The 19,045-nt window shown below is 49.9% G+C and overlaps 2 protein-coding genes and 1 long non-coding RNA gene across 7 annotated transcripts in view; 2 read left to right on the top strand and 1 right to left on the bottom strand.

Moving 5' to 3' along the window:
- The first annotated feature begins 536 nt into the window (after nt 1-536).
- Kcnd1 (potassium voltage-gated channel subfamily D member 1) lies at nt 537-10,133 on the top strand. Its single transcript, XM_027952310.2, has 6 exons — nt 537-2,824; nt 5,837-5,999; nt 6,102-6,185; nt 6,274-6,372; nt 6,616-6,866; nt 8,733-10,133. Exons 1-6 carry the CDS (start codon nt 1,704-1,706, stop codon nt 8,959-8,961), a joined length of 1,947 nt encoding a protein of 648 aa, XP_027808111.2. The 5' UTR covers nt 537-1,703; the 3' UTR covers nt 8,962-10,133.
- On the bottom strand, nt 2,890-9,763 carry LOC114105738 (uncharacterized). Its single transcript, XR_003585078.3, has 3 exons — nt 9,672-9,763; nt 6,072-6,155; nt 2,890-3,179 (listed from the first exon to the last, which is right to left on the bottom strand). It is a non-coding gene; the product is annotated as an uncharacterized lncRNA (long non-coding RNA).
- A 3,210-nt stretch (nt 10,134-13,343) lies between the features above and the next one.
- Nucleotides 13,344-19,045, top strand: part of Otud5 (OTU deubiquitinase 5) — a 30,919-nt gene continuing 25,217 nt past the window's right edge. For 3 of the 5 annotated variants that reach the window (XM_071606702.1, XM_071606703.1, XM_027952234.3), the window contains exon 1: nt 13,345-14,703. In XM_071606702.1, the coding sequence (XP_071462803.1) occupies nt 14,110-14,703 (594 nt within the window). In that variant the 5' untranslated portion in view covers nt 13,345-14,109. Of the gene's footprint in view, nt 14,704-19,045 lie in introns of all 5 variants that reach the window. The other 2 variants (XM_071606704.1, XM_027952235.2) reach the window with 2 other exon arrangements.

Here is a 19,045-nt window from a genome sequence, read left to right on the forward strand (position 1 = left end):
CCAGGGTCCCTCTCAGTCTGCCCTAGGGGAGGGGGCTCTGGGAGCCACGAGGCCCCTCCCTGCCTTTCCATCTCCCGGCAAGCTCAGAGGGGCGGGGAGAGAGCCGGAGGAGGAGGAGGAGGAGGAGGAGGAGGAGGAGGAGGAGGAGGAGGAGGAGAACTCGGGCAGCTCTGCAGAGGGGGCCAGCAGCTCCGGCGTTTGGTACCCCCAGCCCCATCGCCGTTGCTGCTGCTGCAGCGGGGACACAGGTGAGGACGCCCTATGGGGAGTGGGAGGGGGCCGCCAAGCACTGTCCTTGTCCTTCCCTGGTCCAGCCCCCACACCCTAACCCATCTTGGGACAGTCCCCAGGGATCCCACTGGACCTTGTCCTTCCACAGCCTCCTTCCAGGGACCCAACCCCCTCCCCTGCCTGTGCCGCCTTCCCTCCTAGGCCTGGCTGTGGCTGCCTTTCTTCCTCCTCCTCCTCCTCCTCCTTCTCCTGCCGCCGCCGCCGCCGCCGCCGCCGCCGCCGCCGTTGCTGCTGCTGCTGCTGCTGCTGCTGCTGCTGCTGTCTAGCACACACCGCCAGCCCCTCGGGGTGTGGTTTCCCCAGACCTGCCCCCATCGGTGGGACCCAGCCTTCTCCAGCCTCTCCTGCCTGTCTCCTGCAAGGTTCAGCAGCCCCCACCTCCCTGGAGACACACCCAACTCCCTTTCAACACCCCCACTGTTCTCTCCAACCCATTTTTGGGGAAATCCTTGTGCCCAACTTCAGTCCGGTTGAATCCCAGCACCTTAGGGTTCCCCAGGCCCCTCTTCTCTTCTCCCAGAACTCTTCAGAGTGTGGACCAGGCTTCCTCTGCCCCTTTAGATATCCCCCTCACCCAGATATCTACAGTCCTCTTACAAAATAATCCAGTCCCATAACTACCTCTTTAGCTACCCCATTCCATTTCCAGCCCCACTAGGGGGCCCTCACTTCTTCTGCTTTCCCTAGAACTCCTGTAATATGTAGACAACACCCCCAGGCTATTCTTGGCAGCTCTAGGCACTCCCAAGACACTTTTCAGCCTCTTTACAACCTCCTGGCTCTACAGCCACCCTTGAGAAGCACCAGCCCCTTTTCAGATCCATGAGGGTGCTTCAACCCCCTTATCTTTACCCTAGAAGTCTTGAGGGTGTGGATGACCCTCCTCACCTTTCTCAGCCCCTCTAGAACCAGCCCCCAGGCACACTCAGCCTCTTTCAAGCACCTCTGATCCCATTTGTACCCCTCTGGATGCCCCAATTTCCTCTCCAAACTGGCTAATGGGTTCCAGACCTATTTTTCCTTCCCTGAGAACTCTTGAGAGTGTTGAGAGCTCCCCACTTGTTTCTCGGTCCCTCTAGACACCCCCAAACATCTCTCAGGCACATGCTGACCCCACTAGAATCATCTCTCTCTAAAGATCCTGGGGATCCTTCTTGTCCTCTCTGATCTCCTTAAGCCCTTATTAGTCCCTCAGGACACCATAAGGGCCCCTCCTAGACCCTCTAAATGCCCCCTAAGCTCCTGCCCATCTCTCTAGTTCCTCCTCCTCGTTCCTCTTGGCCTCTCTAGACACCCCCAGTTTCCTTGTCCGGGTGGCCCAGGGCCTCTCCAAGCCCCCACCATCCTGGAGACAGCCACATTCTCCTAAACGCCACCCCCCCCAAGTCTCCGTGGGCCTGTGGAGCCGCAGGATGGCTGCAGGCGTGGCCACGTGGTTGCCCTTTGCACGGGCGGCCGCTGTGGGCTGGCTGCCCCTTGCCCAGCAGCCCCTGCCCCCAGCGCCAGGGGTGAAGGCATCTCGAGGGGATGAGGTTCTGGTGGTGAACGTCAGCGGCCGGCGCTTCGAGACCTGGAAGAACACACTGGATCGCTACCCAGACACATTGCTGGGCAGTTCTGAGAAGGAGTTCTTCTATGACGCGGACTCTGGCGAGTATTTCTTTGATCGCGATCCGGATATGTTCCGGCATGTGCTGAACTTCTACCGAACTGGCCGGCTACACTGCCCACGCCAGGAATGCATCCAGGCCTTCGACGAAGAGCTGGCCTTCTATGGCCTGGTCCCCGAGCTTGTGGGCGACTGCTGCCTTGAAGAGTACCGGGACCGCAAAAAGGAGAATGCTGAGCGCCTGGCTGAGGACGAGGAGGCTGAGCAGGCCGGGGATGGGCCTGCCCTGCCAGTGGGCAGCTCCCTGCGGCAACGGCTCTGGAGGGCCTTCGAGAACCCACACACTAGCACTGCAGCGCTGGTTTTCTACTATGTGACTGGCTTTTTCATCGCAGTGTCGGTCATCGCCAATGTGGTGGAGACCATCCCGTGCCGCGGCCCTGCACGGCGGCCACCAAGGGAGCAGCCCTGTGGTGACCGATTTCCGACAGCCTTTTTCTGCATGGACACGGCCTGTGTACTCATATTCACGGGAGAATACCTCCTGAGGCTTTTTGCTGCCCCTAGCCGTTGCCGCTTCCTGCGGAGTGTCATGAGCCTCATCGATGTGGTGGCCATTCTGCCCTATTACATTGGGCTTTTTGTGCCCAAGAACGATGATGTCTCGGGTGCATTTGTCACCCTGCGTGTGTTCCGTGTTTTCCGCATTTTCAAGTTCTCCAGGCACTCCCAGGGTTTGCGGATTCTGGGCTATACACTCAAGAGCTGTGCCTCTGAGCTGGGCTTTCTCCTCTTTTCCCTCACCATGGCCATCATCATCTTTGCCACTGTCATGTTCTATGCTGAGAAGGGCACCAGCAAGACCAACTTTACCAGCATCCCTGCGGCCTTCTGGTATACCATTGTCACCATGACCACACTTGGGTGAGTGCAGATCCTGTGTTGGGAGCTGCACAATTACACTCACGTTTTCTATAAAATCGGAAAGATTAGATGAATGATCTCTTTATTTTCTTTGTGGTGTTAGAGATCCAACCCAGGGCCCTCACACATGCTAAGCACATGCTCTACCACTCTCTCTCTTTTTGAGCTTTAGTTTGCCCATCTGTAAAACTGGGGGAGTTGGATTTAATCTTCACATCCAAGCTTTGACCATCCTTGATTTTCCAGGTCAGGAGACTTGGGGTCAATGATTGTCTTAGCTGTCTTTCTGTTGACATTTTCTCAGAGCCTCAGTTTCTCCCTCTATAAAGTGGGAAACAATGATTCCTTTTATCACCTAGAGAGAATTCAATGGCATCATGTTTGCAAAAGTTATTTGAATGTTTCTGGTGCAGGATAAATAGGTATTGGCTTCCTATCAACCATTTTTTCTTTTTTTGTAGGGGTGTTGGGGATGGAACCCAGGGCCTCACATACGCTAGGCAAGCACTCTACCACTCAACTACACCCAACCTTTTTTTTTTTTTTTTTGGTACCACAGATTGAACTCAGGGGCACTTAACCACTGATCCACATCCCCAGCCCTTTTTATATTTTATTTTGAGACATGGTCTTGCTAAGTTGCTTAGGTCCTCACTAATTTGCTGAGGCTGGCTTTGAACTTGCGATTGATCCTCCTGCCTCAGCTTCCTGAGCCACTGGGATTACCGGCATGTGCCACCATGCCTAGCCACCCCAACCCTTTTAAAAATATTTTCTTTTGGGGCTGGGGATGTGGCTCAAGCAGTAGTGCTCTTGCTTGGCATGTGTGTGGCTCGGGTTCAATCCTCAGCACTACATAGAAACAATGATGTTGTGTCTGCTGAAAACCAAAAAAATAAATAAAATTTAAAAAAAAACTTAAAAAAATATTTTTGAGACAGAATCTCTAAGTTGTTGGTACTAGGAATTAAACCCAAGGGTAAACTGCTGAACTACTACATCCCTGGTCCTTCTTTAAAAAAATTTTTTTGAGCCTGGGTCTTCCTAAGTTGCTTAGGGCCTTGCTAAATTGCAAAGGCTGTCCTCAAACTTGCAATTCTCCTCCCTCAGCCTCCAGAGTTGCTAGAATTACAGAAATGCACCACCACTCCCAGACCTCATTAGGTTCTTTTAGATTTTGCTTTTGTTTTTTTCTCAGTATAGGGATTGAACACAGGTGGTGCTTAACCACTGAGCTATATCCCCAGCCATTTATATTTTTTATTTTGAGACAGGGTCTTGCTAAGTTGCTTAGTTGCTTAGGGCCTGCTGAGGCTGGCCTAGAACTAGCCATCCTCCTGCCTCATCTTCCCGAGGGCTGGAATTACAGGATGCACCACCACACCTGGCCCTCATGAGACTTTATTTTCCTCATGAGGTTCTTTTTTTGGGGGGTGGAGGGATACCATGGATTGAACTCAGGGGCACTCAACCACTGAGCCCCATCCCCAGCCCTATTTTATATTTTATTTAGAAACAGGGTCTCACCAAGTTGCCTAGTGCCTCACTTTTGCTGAGGCTGGCTTTGAACTCGTGATCCTCCTGTCTCAGACTCCTGAGCCACTGGGTCACCGCGTCCAACCCTCATGAGGTTTTTAAAGGCATTGTTTGGGGCAGATGCTGTGATCCTTCTTTAAAAAAATTATATATATATATATATATATATATATATATATATATATATATATATATATATATAAAATATGTGTGTGTGTATACACACACACACACACATATTGTGGGTGAGTCTTTATTTTTATTTATTTATATGTAGCGCTGAGAATTGAACCCAGTGCCTCCCCCATGCTAGGAAAGCACTCTGACATTGAGCCACAACTCCAACCCCTGTGATCCTTCTTTAAGTTTCCATCAGTGGGATTAGATATATTGTTGGTGTCCTGCATTGGTTGAATGAATGACTGAATGAATTGGCCTTGCTCAGTGTCTTAATAGAGGTACAGAAAAATTGATTTGGGGTTTCTAAGGAGTAGAAATTAATTCTGGTTGGAGGTTTGGGATTGGATCAACAAAAAATATTGAGCCCTGACAGTGATTTGGCACTGGGTATTTTGGTGCCTTTTATCCTATTCAGTCCTCACAACAACCCTGTGAAGGTGGATGGCTGCCCATGTCTCATAGTGAGACACAGTCTGAGATGACACATCACAAGAGACAGAAATGGCCAAGTTGGAGAGACTTTGGAGCACAATCCTGAATACTTAAAATGAGTCAAAACACAGAAATAAGGAAAAGCCTTCCTAGGGCACAGCCTAAGCAAAGGCCTAGAAACTTAAGATGCAGAGGCTGTGTTTCTATAGAAGAGATCTAGTTGGTCCTGTGGTTAGAACAAAAGTGTGCTGTGTGTGATCCTGGGCAACTATGGAAATTCCCTGAGCTTCATTTTCCCCCTCTGTAAAACAAGTCAGTAAGGTGGAGTCTGCTGCACCTCCTGGGGAGGGAGTGTGGCATGGAGGAAGGCAGGGGCAGTTTCAAGGTTCCTCTCTACTTTTTAGGAGTTCAGTTTCAAGGCTTCCCCTGGAGGGAATCAGAAGGGGTCCTACCTAGAGAACAGAGAGGCAGGCAAAACCAACAGAATATTCCCTCAATGGTGCAGAGCTCCTTAGGTGGCCTGTGGTAGTGGAACTCTGTCCCCTAGGAGCTACATTTATTGCCTGTGACTCCCCTGGTCTCCCCTCTGCTTGGTATTATTAGATTTCCAGCTAACTTGGCTGTCCAGTGCACAGCTCTGATGGGGGCAGCAGATGATAGAGTCTAAGGGCCAGCCCCATGTCTTATTTGACACCCCCTATTGGCCAGAGAGGTTATTATCCACATTTTGCAGAGCAAGAAACTGACAATGAGTCTAAGTGCCTGGACAGGGTCACAGTGAGTCAGGGTTGAATGGGATGGAGTTGGGACAGAGAGGTGGGTGAGCACATTTCTTGACTTTGGCCTACCTCCCCCTTCCCCCAGCTATGGAGATATGGTGCCCAGCACCATTGCTGGCAAGATTTTTGGGTCCATCTGCTCACTCAGTGGTGTCTTGGTCATTGCCCTGCCTGTGCCAGTAATTGTGTCCAACTTTAGCCGCATCTACCACCAGAACCAACGTGCTGACAAGCGCCGAGCGCAGCAGGTAACTGCATCTTGCATCTGAGCATCTCTTATTCTTCACACCTCAATCTGGACTACACTTGGACTCACCCACCTGGCCCTTTGTTTCCTTTTCTTTTTGTAGAAGGTGCGCTTGGCAAGGATCCGGTTGGCAAAGAGTGGAACCACCAACGCCTTCCTGCAGTACAAGCAGAACGGGGGACTTGAGGTGGGTAGGGGCCCAGATTGGATTTATGGGTAAGAAATGATGTGCAGAGGGAGGTGCTGACCTTCTCTCTCTGCTCTGCCCACCCCAGGACAGCGGCAGTGGGGAGGGACAGGCGCTGTGTATCAGGAACCGTTCTGCTTTTGAGCAGCAACATCACCATTTGCTACACTGTCTAGAGAAGACAACGGTGAGGCCTAATGAGAAGTGGTATGTAGGAAGGAGGGGGTCCCTCTGCCACCAAGTCAGTCCCCTTCCTGGGATGGGAGGTTTCTACTAATTGTAGAAATCACATGGAACTTCCTGGGAAAGGCTGAGCAAGGGAAGGGAAGAGAATGATTTCCATAAAGGAGAGAACAGCCTGAGCAATAGCCTGGGATTGGGAATAGCTCCCATGGGGTGTCCTGTGACTCTGCCTCCTTTCTCCCTACAGTGCCATGAGTTCACAGATGAACTGACATTTAGTGAGGCTCTGGGAGCAGTCTCGTTGGGTGGCCGCACCAGCCGTAGCACCTCTGTGTCCTCCCAACCAGTGGGGCCTGGCAGCCTGCTATCATCTTGTTGCCCACGCAGGGCCAAGCGCCGTGCCATCCGCCTTGCCAACTCCACCGCCTCAGTTAGTCGCGGCAGCATGCAGGAGCTGGATACGCTGGCAGGGCTGCGGAGGAGCCCTGCCTCTCAGAGGTAAGCACCCATCCCCTGGCCACAGCTGGTGAAGTGTAGAGTTTGGGCCAGTGGGTTTGAGATTTCTTTACTCAAGGTCTACCAAATCAGGCTCAAACACAAACTCTTCCATGTGGGGATCTTGGGCTTAATTTTTCTGGAACTCCTCATTCTTCATTACATCTTTCAAATATTTATTGAGCAGCCAGACATGGCAGTGGCACATGCCTGTCCTCCCAGCCACTTGAGAGGCTGAGGAAGGAGGATGGGGAGTTCAAAGCCAGCCTCAGCAATTTTGGGAGGCCCTAAGGAACTTAGTGAGACTCTGTCTTTAAATAAAAGGGGCTAGAGATGTTGCTCAGTAGTTAAGTGCCCCTGGGGTCAATCCCTGGTACTATTAAAAAAAGGACTAAGGATGTAGCTCAGTGGAGTCAGTCCCCAGCACCAAAGAAAAAGAAAAAAAGGGACTGGGTATATAGCTCAGTGGTAGAGTACTTGCTTAACATGCTCAAATCTCTGGGTTCAATCTCCAGCACTGAAAAAAAAAGTAAAAATAAATCTTTGTCTTGAGCTCAGGGTGTGGCTCAGAGGTAGAGTATTTACTTAAAATACAGGAGTCCTTGGGTTACATCCCAAGCACTGTGAAAAAATTTTGCCCTTTGGGAACTTACATTCTATTGTGAGATATTTATAAAAATACAAATCACATAGTGTGTCAAATATGTAAACATCAAGGGAAAAATAAATCATGGATGCCATCTAGAGAGTGCAGAGCAGCAGTAATGAAGTTTGTTTTTTAAAAATGTATTATTATTGTTGTTGTTGTTATTAGTATTATTACTACAGTAATCAGGATTGAACCCAGGGTCTCACACTTGTCAGACAAGTGCTCTACCACAGCCTCCCCCCCACCCGCTGTCTGATGCATTTTTTTTTTTCCCTTGGTTTCTTTAGGTGATATCAGGGATTGAACTCAGGGGCACTTAACCACTGAGCCACATCCCAAGCCTTTTTTTTTTTCACTTTTTATTTTGAGACAGGGTCTCACTAGGTTGCATATTGCCTCACTCAATTGCTAAGGCTAGCTTTGAACCAGCAATCCTCTTGTCCCAGAGCCACTGGGATTAGAGGCTTGCTTCACCACACCTGGCTGATGCAGTTTCAATAATGTGGTCAAGGAAGGCTTTACTAAGATGGCATCTGTGCCAAGGCCTGAAGGAAATGAGGGAATGAGCCATGCAGATATCTACAGGAAGAGCTTTCTAGGCAGACAAACAGCCCATGTGAACGCTGCAAGGAAGCTACTGTAGGTGGAGTGAATAAGGGACAGAATGGGAGGTTGGCAAGTCAGAAAGGAATGAAGACATGGTTATATAGATTCTAGCGTAGACTCCTGCAAGGACTTTGGCATAAGAATAAGAAAAAAATACTCATATGGGCTGGGGGTGTAACTCAATGGTAGAGTGTGTGCTTAGCATGCACAAGGCCCTAGGTTTAATTCCCAGCACCACACATCAAAAAAGTGTGTGTGTGTGTGTATGCACGCACACGTGCTCCAGCTTGTGTGTGTGCACTCATTATGATCCATGCACTACTCTGAATACTTTGTATCATTTATTCTCAATTCTCATTGAATCTCCACAACCCCTCAAAGTAGGGAATATTGTTATTTCCATGCTACAGATGGGAGTTTCAGTATGGTAAAGGGGCTCAGGACTTGAATCCAGGACCGACTCCAGAGCCCTTCCTCTCCACCACCATAATTAAGGATGCAGGGGAACACTTAGCTCAGAGACAGTCAGTGTTCAATAAATGCCACAATAGATATGGCAATTAATCAAGATGACTTTTTTAAGAGCCTTCCATCTTCCTCATCCCTGTCCACAGCCGCTCAAGCCTCAATGCCAAGCCCCATGACAGCCTTGACCTGAACTGTGACAGCCGGGACTTTGTGGCCGCCATTATCAGTATCCCCACCCCTCCTGCCAATACACCAGATGAGAGCCAACCTTCCTCCCCTGGTGGTGGTGGCGGCAGGGCCAGCAGTACCCTCAGGAACTCCAGCGTGGATACCCCCTGCCTCCTCCCTGAGACTGTCAAGATTTCTTCCCTGTGAAGTATGGGCCTGCTCATTCAGAGGGCCCTATTTTTTCTTGGGGGAGTCCTTTCCAAAGCCATATTTTGGGGAGGCAGAGAGGGACAGGCCTGGGGACCCCTTCTGCCCCCTTCTGAGAACTATGCAATTAGGTTTTATGGAATGGCCCACTTGGGAATGGGAAACTTGCCCTCTCCCAGTCTTCTTGGTGGGAGCACTGGGCTTCCACAGGCCTCCAGCCTCCTTCCTCTAACACACACTGGGACCGGCCCCTCTCCTCTAGCTGGTCTCCTGCATGCTCCTCCCCATGGGTCTTTGGAGGTAGGTAAAGTTCCTGTCTTAATATCTGAGCTCTGGCTTGACAAAGATTTGAGATTTCATCTTCTCTCTGACTGGTCTGTAGAGGTTTGGGGGTTCAGAGAAGGAAACCCTCACTCCTGATCTGACCTCTAGGAGAGGTCCTTTCTCTCTACCAGGCCCAACAGTTCCCCAATTCTGAAGCTTGGAATGTAACCATGGACTTTGTGAGCTGTGGCCTCAGCAGTGACCTGTCACCCCCTGGCCCCCGGTTGAGGGGTCAGGCTGCCTCTCCCAACATACAGATAGCACAAACACCACTGCAACTTCCCTGGCTGCTGGAAATGGGTCCCCTGCCATCCTGTCCTCTGTTGGGTCCTCAGCAAATTCTAGCAATAGCAGCTGCTGCCATGATGATATGCAAAGCCTCTTACCAGTTTGCTGCAGCATTTACATCTGTCCTGATCAGATGGGCCACCTCTAACTAGTACTCCTCTCTTCTCTGGTTTGATTCCTTCCTGGGTTGGGCTAAAGTCTGGACTGGCCGAGATAAGAACCCAGCAGCTAGCAAGAGCTGGGCTGCATTTGGTGATCATGGACCAATTCCATGTTCTTGGGGAGGAGTCCAGAAGCATCAGGGGCTGAGACCTGGGTTGTTCTGAACTCTGGGAGGTGTAGGAGGCAGGAGGAAATTCCTAACCACCTCCTCCTCCCTCGTAACTCCTTTTCATATATTCTTCTCTCTTTTCCCTCTTGGGTCATCTTCCAGAACTCTGCTCTCAGGCTGAAATCTGGCATCATCTCAGGTTCCCTGTCCCCAGTACTGTCCCCGTGGAGCTGGTGGCTGACAAAGATGTAGTTTCCATCAGTCAATAAAACCTGAGAGGAGAAACGAAGACTGAACACTTCCTAACTCTGTGGGTTTGGGGGCTGGGTTGGAATGGGGGGTTGAAACCACTCTGATCTTACTTCCTTGCAAAAGTGGAAGGGCTGGTGTGGGTAAAGGTGTGGGAGGTGAATGGCTGGTGATAAAGTCTGGAAGATGAAGATCTAGAAGAAATGAGAGAGGGTGGTTTGAAGAGTAAATCTACAGCCAGTGGGAACAGGCCAGGGAGTCCTAAGACATTGTCCTTGGCCATCTTCTGCTCCAGCTCCCTCATTCACAGATGGGGAAAACACAATTCATGTCAGCACAAAGTGGACTTAACATCCTGGCAGCAAACAACATTAAATTTAACCCTAATAAAAGCATCTCTCAGCTTGGCAAATTTCCCTTCCTTGTGGGCATTTCCTGCACTCTTTTTTTTAATATACTGATGGACCTTTATTTATTTATTTATATGTGGTGCTGAGAGTCGAACCCAGTGCCTCACACATGCTAGGAAAGTGCTCTACCACTAAGCCACAACTCCAGCCCTCCTGCACTCACTCTTCTGGGCTACTGGCTCCACTAGAGTAGTGTGACTGAGCTCCACAGAGCACCAAGAAGACAGACCTTATATTCAGGTCAATGTGTTCCAATCCCTGGATGAGAGAATCACTTACTTTCTCTTGTGCCAGGTTGCTAATCTGTGAAATAGAGATAACAATTCATTTATTCACCAAATATTGATTAACTTCTCATCATGTGCCAGCCCTAGGGTGCAAAGATGGACAAAACAGACATTGTCTCTGATGTATAGAGTTGAACGTGTAAGAGAGACAATTAGGCAATTAAAACAGTGTGATAGAACTAAGATGAATGTATTATAGAAGCATGTAGACAGCAAGGGAAAATAATCTGGCCAGCAAACAAGGAAGAAGTTGGAGTCAGCCAGGCAAAAGATGAAAGGCTGGACATGTAGGCTGAGGAACAGCATGTGCAATGACCTGGAGGTTAGAGTGCAAGCTTGGAGGCTTCAGGGAACTGAAAATAGTTGTCTGGCTGGAGAGGGGAAGAAGGAGGGAGAAAAAAAGCCAGATAGATCACTATGGGCCTTCAAAGCTAGGAGACAGATTTGAGAGGATGATGGGGACTCCTGAAAGTGTAGAAATAGGAAAGTCCTGATGAGGTTTGTGTTTTAGAAAGATCATTGTGTCTGTGGATGGTGAATTACAGAGAATTCTCTAATTGAGAAAGAACAGTGAGGAGGCTTTTGTGGTGATAGGGAAGGGTGGCTTGGATAAGAGTTATGGGAGCAGAATTGGAGCATAAGAAATTGGAAGGTAAAATGGGCAGGATTTGGGATTAATAGGCTTGTGAGTGTTAGAGAAGAGGGAGTGGTCACGGTTGACTCCTACCTCTTGGGCTTAGGCAATGGCTGGCTAAGGGTGATGTTTTCTGTCAAATGGACCATCAAAGCTGTTAATGTACAGTGCCAGGCACATGGTAACTGGCAATTGGCTGCAAATAAATATTATGAGTTCAGTTTCTTTTTTCTGCCCCCCCCCCCATTTTGGTACCAGGGATTGAACCCAAGGGCACTTAACCACTGAGCCACATCCTAAGCCCTTTTTTTGAGACAGGGTCTCATTAGTTTGTTTACAGCCTCACTAAGTTGCTTAGGTTGACTTTGAACATGTGATCCTCCTGACTCAGCCTCCAAAGCTGCTGTGATTACAGGCATGCACTACCATGCCTGATTTCAGATTCTTTTCCTTTTTCTTTCTTTCTTTCTTTTTTTCTTTTTTTGATGGATCTTGCTAAGTTGCTCAGCCTGGCCTCAAACTTGGGATTCCTCCTGCCTCAGCCTCTTGAGTAGTCAGGATTACAAGCATGTGTCACCATGCCTGGCTATGAATTCAGTTTTATTTTTAATTTTATTAGTATTATTATTTGTGGTACTGGGGATTCAACCAGAACCAGGGCCACTTTACCACAGAACTTCATCTCCAGCCCATTTAAAAAAAATTCTTTGAGACAGAGTCTCCATTGCTAAGGGTCTTGCTAAATCTTCAAACTTGTGATCCTTCACCTCATCCTCCTGAGTCTCTGGGATTTCAGGCATGTGCCACCACACCTGGCATGAATTCAGTTTTAGATGGGTAGTAGAAAGTGGGATATTGGGGTCTGGAGTGAAATGACCATGAGAAGATTCAATGTAATGTGCACAGGCATTTGGGACAAGGCCCTAAACACAACAGTCCCAGTAAATGTAAGTCCCCTCTTCCCATTAAGTCTCATGAGCAGAAAACACCACTAGGGCCCAGTTATTACTGCCACCTTTGTGGGGAGAACTTCTGTTAAAGTCAACACCTGAAGGAAGAAGGTTAGGTGGTACTCAGAAAAGGTTTAGGATGGTTTTACTTTAAATCAGGTGTGTGGCTTTGCTCTTAAGAATGGCAGGGAGCCCTCACCTCTCACAATGCCTTTCTTAGTTTATAAACTCATTTGAATAATTCCATAACTATTTCCTAAGGTAGTCTGGGAAGACATTTCCAACTTTTCAGATGGGTAATCTCAAAAGACAATGAATTTGCACGATGTCATACTGTTCATAATGGACAATCTGTGCCTGGAACTAAGGTCTTCCTGACCCCAAAGCCAGGGATCCTCGCACTGTACCACCATGCAGACTTACTGAGCACTTTCTATATGTCAGGTACAACACCAAACCATTAACAAGCGTGAGTTTCTGATCTTAAATTGGAATTACTGTCATTTTTCTATTTCTATGAAGAAGTAGAAATTCAGAATGTAGTGGGTGTTAAATGAGTTGCCAAATATCAGACTGGTTACGATGAGCCAGAAGTGCTCTAGCCGCTCAACAGAAGGGATTTTGCAGTCCCACTGCGAGACGTTGGCCGGTGACAGAGCTGGTTCATAAATATTTTCCTAAGCAAACTCAATTTTGCGGGGGGGACGGGAAGGGGGAAAGAGGGCTTTACCGCGCCTGCGCACCAGCCATAGGTGCGGAGAGGTCAACACCAGGGCGAGAGGGCGGAGGTGCCAGAGAAGGCGTCTGTTTCACAAACACCCACTGTCCCCACGGTGCACGCCTGTCCCAGGATTGGTCTGACGAGAGTGACTGCGTCTCTTAACCAATCACAGCAGGGCCCATCCTGTTGCCAGGGTGAAGTGACGCCCGCCTCTTCTGCGGAAGGAGACTTGCAGGTGGGTGGGACAGGAAGTGATGTTACAAGGGAATGCTAAGCTCTGGGAGTGTTGATATTTTCCAGTCAGTCCGGCCGACTGCGTTCAAGTTGGAAGCCTGGAGGGGAGGCGCTTTTGTGCGCAGGACAGGCTACGTTGTTCTTTCGCAGTACCCACGCCTGCGTGTCAGAGCCTCGCGGAGAGAAGTGAAGAGCAGAACCAGATCAACAAGAAGAAAGGCTGGGAGAAAGGGTGCCGACTTTGAAATTTGAGACGGAGGGCACGGGAGGGCGAGCACAAGCTTCTGATTGGCCCGCGGGCGTCATCGAGGACCCACGCAGCTCCTTCGATTGGTTGGTGTCTGCAATTGTTGTGGCGGCGGCGGCGATTTTGCCCACGTAGTTCCGAGCAAGGGGCGGGGCTGCGCTCTGGCGCGCGTGCGCAGCGCCCCGGGGCCCCACCCGGTAGTTCAAGAACCTGCGAGGGGGCGGGGCGAAGAGGTGCTTGTTTTGGTCCTGTTTCCTTTGAAGCAGAAGGCCAGAAGGAGCAGCAGTAAACTCGCTGGACTCGGAGAGAAGGCTGCGACAAACTTGCCGCCGTGCCTTCATCTTGGACTTCACATCCGGGTTCTCCGGGCGTGACTTGCGCACCGCCGACGGTTCTCGAACCGGTGCCGCGATCTCTTTATCCGGGTCTCGCTGTTCCCGTCGTGCTTCGCGCACTACAGGAGCCCCCTCATCCGGGTTCTCTCCCGGCGTGCCGCGCGCCGGGTTTGCTGGGGGGTACTCGGCGGTGCCGCCATGACTATTCTCCCCAAAAAGAAGCCGCCGCCTCCCGACGCCGACCCCGCCAACGAGCCGCCGCCGCCCGGGCCGCTGCCCCCGGCGCCGCGGCGCGGCGGGGGTGTGGGCGTGGGCGGCGGCGGCACCGGCGTGGGTGGCGGCGATCGTGACCGTGACTCGGGCGTCGTAGGGGCCCGTCCCCGGGCTTCACCACCACCTCAGGGCCCGCTACCGGGGCCTCCGGGCGCTCTTCACCGCTGGGCGCTGGCCGTGCCACCCGGCGCAGTGGCGGGCCCTCGGCCACAACAGTCCTCACCACCTCCTTGCGGGGGTCCAGGTGGTCCCGGCAGTGGCCCTGGTGACGCCCTGGGTGCATCAGCTACGGGGGTGGGCGCGGCGGGAGTGGTGGTGGGTGTGGGCGGTGCCGTGGGCGTGGGCAGCTGCTGCTCCGGGCCTGGGCACAGCAAGCGGCGGCGTCAAGCTCCTGGGGTTGGCGCGGTTGGCGGGGGCAGTCCGGAGCGTGAAGAGGTCGGCGCAGGCTACAACAGTGAGGACGAATATGAAGCAGCTGCTGCACGCATCGAAGCCATGGATCCTGCCACCGTCGAGCAGGTAAGGACTGGATGGTGAGGGTGGGCACATATGTCATATCAGACCCCTAAACTGTGAAGTGACCAAGGGACCTAGGTTCTCTTCCGGGGTCTGACGTTCTTCTCTGGTGGAAGAGGCACGAAAGGCCCTCTTCCCTTTCCCCCAAGCATTTGAGTTAGAGGCCCTAGATAAAGTGTGTGTGGGGCGGTAGTTGTCATTTTAGGTTCTGGGACTTCATCTGTAAGACCGATAGGTGGGGATTTCCCAAGCGTCACAGACAGAATGGGGGTACTTTTTGAGGGAGGTCTCAGGGGCTCAGGTCTCTCTAAGGGATTTAGGTCTATGTACAGTGGCTTGAGAACTCTTTTCCTCTGGGATAGAGTTTAAGATTTTCTTCCCAGGGAACTCAAACAAGGTCCCAACCTCAGACAGGTCTGGGCATCCCCAAGGAATGGTGAGCCTTCCAAGATTCTGTGACGTCCTACATAAAGGACAATTCTTTCTTCTCCTTTGTAAGCTAAACAATGGGACCTGAGGGTTTTTCAGCCTACTTTCAGGGGCTTTACACTCCCTTTTCTAGAATTACAGGCTTCTTGCACATCTACACACATCTTACTTATCTCAAGGAGATAAGATTTTTCTTCCTCTTGGGATCCGAAGATTGTTTCTCTCCTTGGGGATGAAGGCCAAAACCAGTAGCCAAAGATTAATTGGGTACATAAAGTTTATCTCTTTTTAGAGTGACAAGGGTCTGTGTTTCCTGTAAGTGGCCTGAGACCTCTCTCTAGGATCTTAAGCTTCTTTTAAAGGATGGGATCTTGGTTTCCTGCCTTCCATCAAGGGCCTGAGCCTTAAGAGAGTGACACTCAAAGCTTTGGATACTGGAGTTTAAGGTCCTCCTGCTTCTTGATGAGGGTTTTTAAAGAATCTGAGGCTTCTTCAGAGGCTTGACATCTCTCAGCCAAGATTCCAGGCAAGAGGAGTTGTTTTTGCTTTTAGTTGAATCCAGGGGCCCTCTACCACTGAGCTACATACCCAACCCATTTGACTTTCTATTTTTTTTTTTTTTTTTTAAATTTATTTATTTATTTTAGTTCTCGGCGGACACAACATCTTTGTTGGTATGTGGTGCTGAGGATCGAACCCGGGCCGCACGCATGCCAGGCGAGCGCGCTACCGCTTGAGCCACATCCCCAGCCCCCTTGACTTTCTATTTTGAGACAGGGTCTGGCTAAGTTTCTGATGCTGGTTTCAAACTTGTGATCCTTCTGCCACATCCTCTTGAGTACCTGGGATTACAGGTGTGCAGTACCACATCTGGCTACAAGATGAGTTCTTTATGAGACCTTCCTCCTAAGGAAATGTTGTCTCAGTGTTCTCAGGGGTCTGAGGGCCTACCCAAAGATATGAGACCCTTCTGCCTCAATTATAAGGACTGAAATACACCTTGGGGCTTTAACATCCCATTTTTTTTCTGACAACAAGGTTGTCAGGGTCCTCTGTCTTGAGAACTGCAGCCTGAGACCACTCCTGATGACATAGGCAGCGTAAGTTCCCAGAGGTGATGTCTGAGGCCACCCTGCAGATATAAACTTATCTTCAAGGGCCTGCTACCCACTCTGCCAAGGACACCTTTAGAGACAGGAGACCCATACATAACTCAGTAACTGTTTTGTCTCCATAGATAAGGTCTGAACTTCCTGAGAGAACTTGAGGCACTTCTTTTGGACAGCACAACTCCCCACCAGAACTGTGCCCTAACATTCTTCCTTTGAGGCACGGATATAGAGTCCCCGACAAACAGGGTCCTGAGTCTCTCCCCAAGGACTGTTGCCATCTTAGGATCTAAGACCTGAATCTTCCCTCAGGGTACTGACTCACTGACCTCAGAAAACATGTGTATCCTCCAGTCATAGGGGCTTTTAGAAACAAGTTTTCCTGCTTTGGGATTTTGGGCCTGGTTCCCACTACCCTCAGGGAGGTGGTTAGATTGGAATTACAAGGAGGAGTCTTGAGCTTCCCAGAGGCCTGAACTGTTCCCCTCAGGGACAAGGTATTTTTTGCCTTAGGTACTGAGGCTTGACCCTCCCCCTTTGGTCATGAGGCACTCCTACCACACCAGGTGATTCTTTCTCACCGGGGAGAGGACATGAGGTCATCTTCAGTGTGGTTGGAGACTTCCCCAATTGGACAGAAGAACCTGTGTGCTCTTCAAGTCATTAGATCCCCTTAAGCTGAGCCCCTTCAGGTCAGGGCCAAGGTGGTCCCCTTATTTTCAGGAAGGTTGTCAGGAGCAATAAAGTCTAAGACCTCCCCTCTGACATTGGGAGAGATTTTGACCATGTTCAAGTGAACTCAGTTTCTACTTCTATGGTCAGGGCAACATTCTAGCTTCTGAACTGCTTTCTGTAAGTATGTTTCTTCCCAGAGACAGGGAAGGGGCATGGGGCATCCCCACTCCTGGGAAATTCTATTCTCATATCCTTTCCCCTTTGCTCATGTAAATCTTCTCTGTACTTCACAGGGGCCATGGCCTAGCCTTGAGCCCCCTCTTGTTGCTCCCTTCCCACCCATCATTATTTCTGGCAGGATAAATCATCTGGACTCATGGGGTCAGGACCAGAAGTTTTGTTTCTTCTCTCCCTGGTTGGGGTAAAGTCTCTTTCCTTCTCACAGAAATAGGGAGCTATACTTCCCTGGTTCCAGGGACAGAGAAGAGGGTACCATACTGCCATGGTAATGCAAAAAGCCACCTTCTTACACCCCTTACACTTGTCCCCATGACAATGTGGAAGTGAAGCTCTGTGAGCTCTTCATACTTCCTTTCTATGATGGGGAGAGGCTTTTTGTCTTCCCACTGGGACAAAGGAAGGAAAAGGATGCTTTACTTTTCCTTGCCTCACCTAGTGCATCTTCACACCTTTTGGGGATTAGAAGAGGGTAAATTCTTCCTGCTACCTCAGTTTTGGTCTGAAACTGTCATCATGGGTGTTTGTAGCCTGGAGGCTAGTTGGATCCTCTGGGCAGAGGGGAATATTGAGAGGGAGTCTGGACAGTAAATCTGGTCCTAGTTCTGTGAATGTACTGTACTCCCTTTAGGACTCATTTTGGCACTCTGGGGTCCATTTCCTGGGAGGTGGTCCTTTACAAGCCATGGCTGCCTTGCTGGGGATCTACCCCTTGAAAAGGATGGTTTGTAAGCATCCTGAGCTTGGGGACACCACGGATCTCTTCTGTAAGGGGGCATGCTTATTGAGATGGTGGAAGAAGTTAATCCTGGCACTGTAGTCAGGGTGTTTGGGTTCTACCTCTGGGTCTCTCGGGTTTTGTTGGATGAACCAGAATAGATTCTGCCTGAGTTTCCTCATTGGTAAGATAAGGTGCTGGTGAGGTGTTGCTTAGCCTTGGGATTTTAGGGAACTCGTTCCAGAGCACTTACCCTGGAGGTGCCAGTGAATAGTGGTTGTCTTTTGAGGAGGAACTGGGCTATATCCCTGTCCTCCCAGCCATCCAAGCTTGGTGGGCAGAACAAATGGCCTGTCCCATGAGAGAGTCCCATTTGATGGGTGGCAAATTTTGTGGCCAGCTGTGCTGTAGTGAATAAGGTCAGTGGGTTTGCCTATTGGGGCCTGTTGAATAGTGTGGAAAGGTAGAGTTGTGTGTAGAAAGAATATGGGTTTAAAGCTGGGAAGACTTTAGTTCAAACCCCAGTATCTCCTGCTGACCTGTTTTTATTTGTTTGTTTATTTATTTTGAATACTGGTTATTGAACCCAGGGGATTTTACTACTGAGCTGTATCCCCAGCCCCACCTCTTTTTTTGAGACAGAGTCTCATTAAGTTTCTTAGGGCCTTGCTGAGTTGCTGAGGCTGGCCTCAAACTTGAGACCCTCCTTCCTCAGCCTCTGGAGTTGCTGGGATAATAAGCATGCACCACCATGCCCACCTTGACCTGCTTTATGGCTGTAGTCAAACTGCTACCCCTCTCAGCTTCCATTTTTGCAAAGGTCATCCCTGCCCAGGGTTTTTTTTTTTAAATACATTTTTTAGTTGTAGATGGACATAATACCTTTATTTTATTTATTTTTATATGGTGCTGAGGCTCAAACCTAGTGCCTTATATGTGCTAAGCAAGTGCTCTACCACTGAGCTATAATCCCAGCCCTGCCCAGGGTTTTTGAGTGTGTAAGTATCTGACTTTGCTCACCTTAGACCTTGGCTGGTTTTTCCTTTTGGCTTAGGATGGGAGGTTTGCTCCAGGAATATCTGGGTTTTTCTTGTTCATCGCTAGTATCCATCTAGGAACCTGCTGATTTCCTTGGCCTTTCTTAGAATTGGGTAGTTAGCAGATGGGGAAATAGAAA

The sequence above is a fragment of the Marmota flaviventris genome, chromosome X, assembly GCF_047511675.1.
Source record: "Marmota flaviventris isolate mMarFla1 chromosome X, mMarFla1.hap1, whole genome shotgun sequence".
Taxonomy (NCBI): domain Eukaryota; kingdom Metazoa; phylum Chordata; class Mammalia; order Rodentia; family Sciuridae; genus Marmota; species Marmota flaviventris.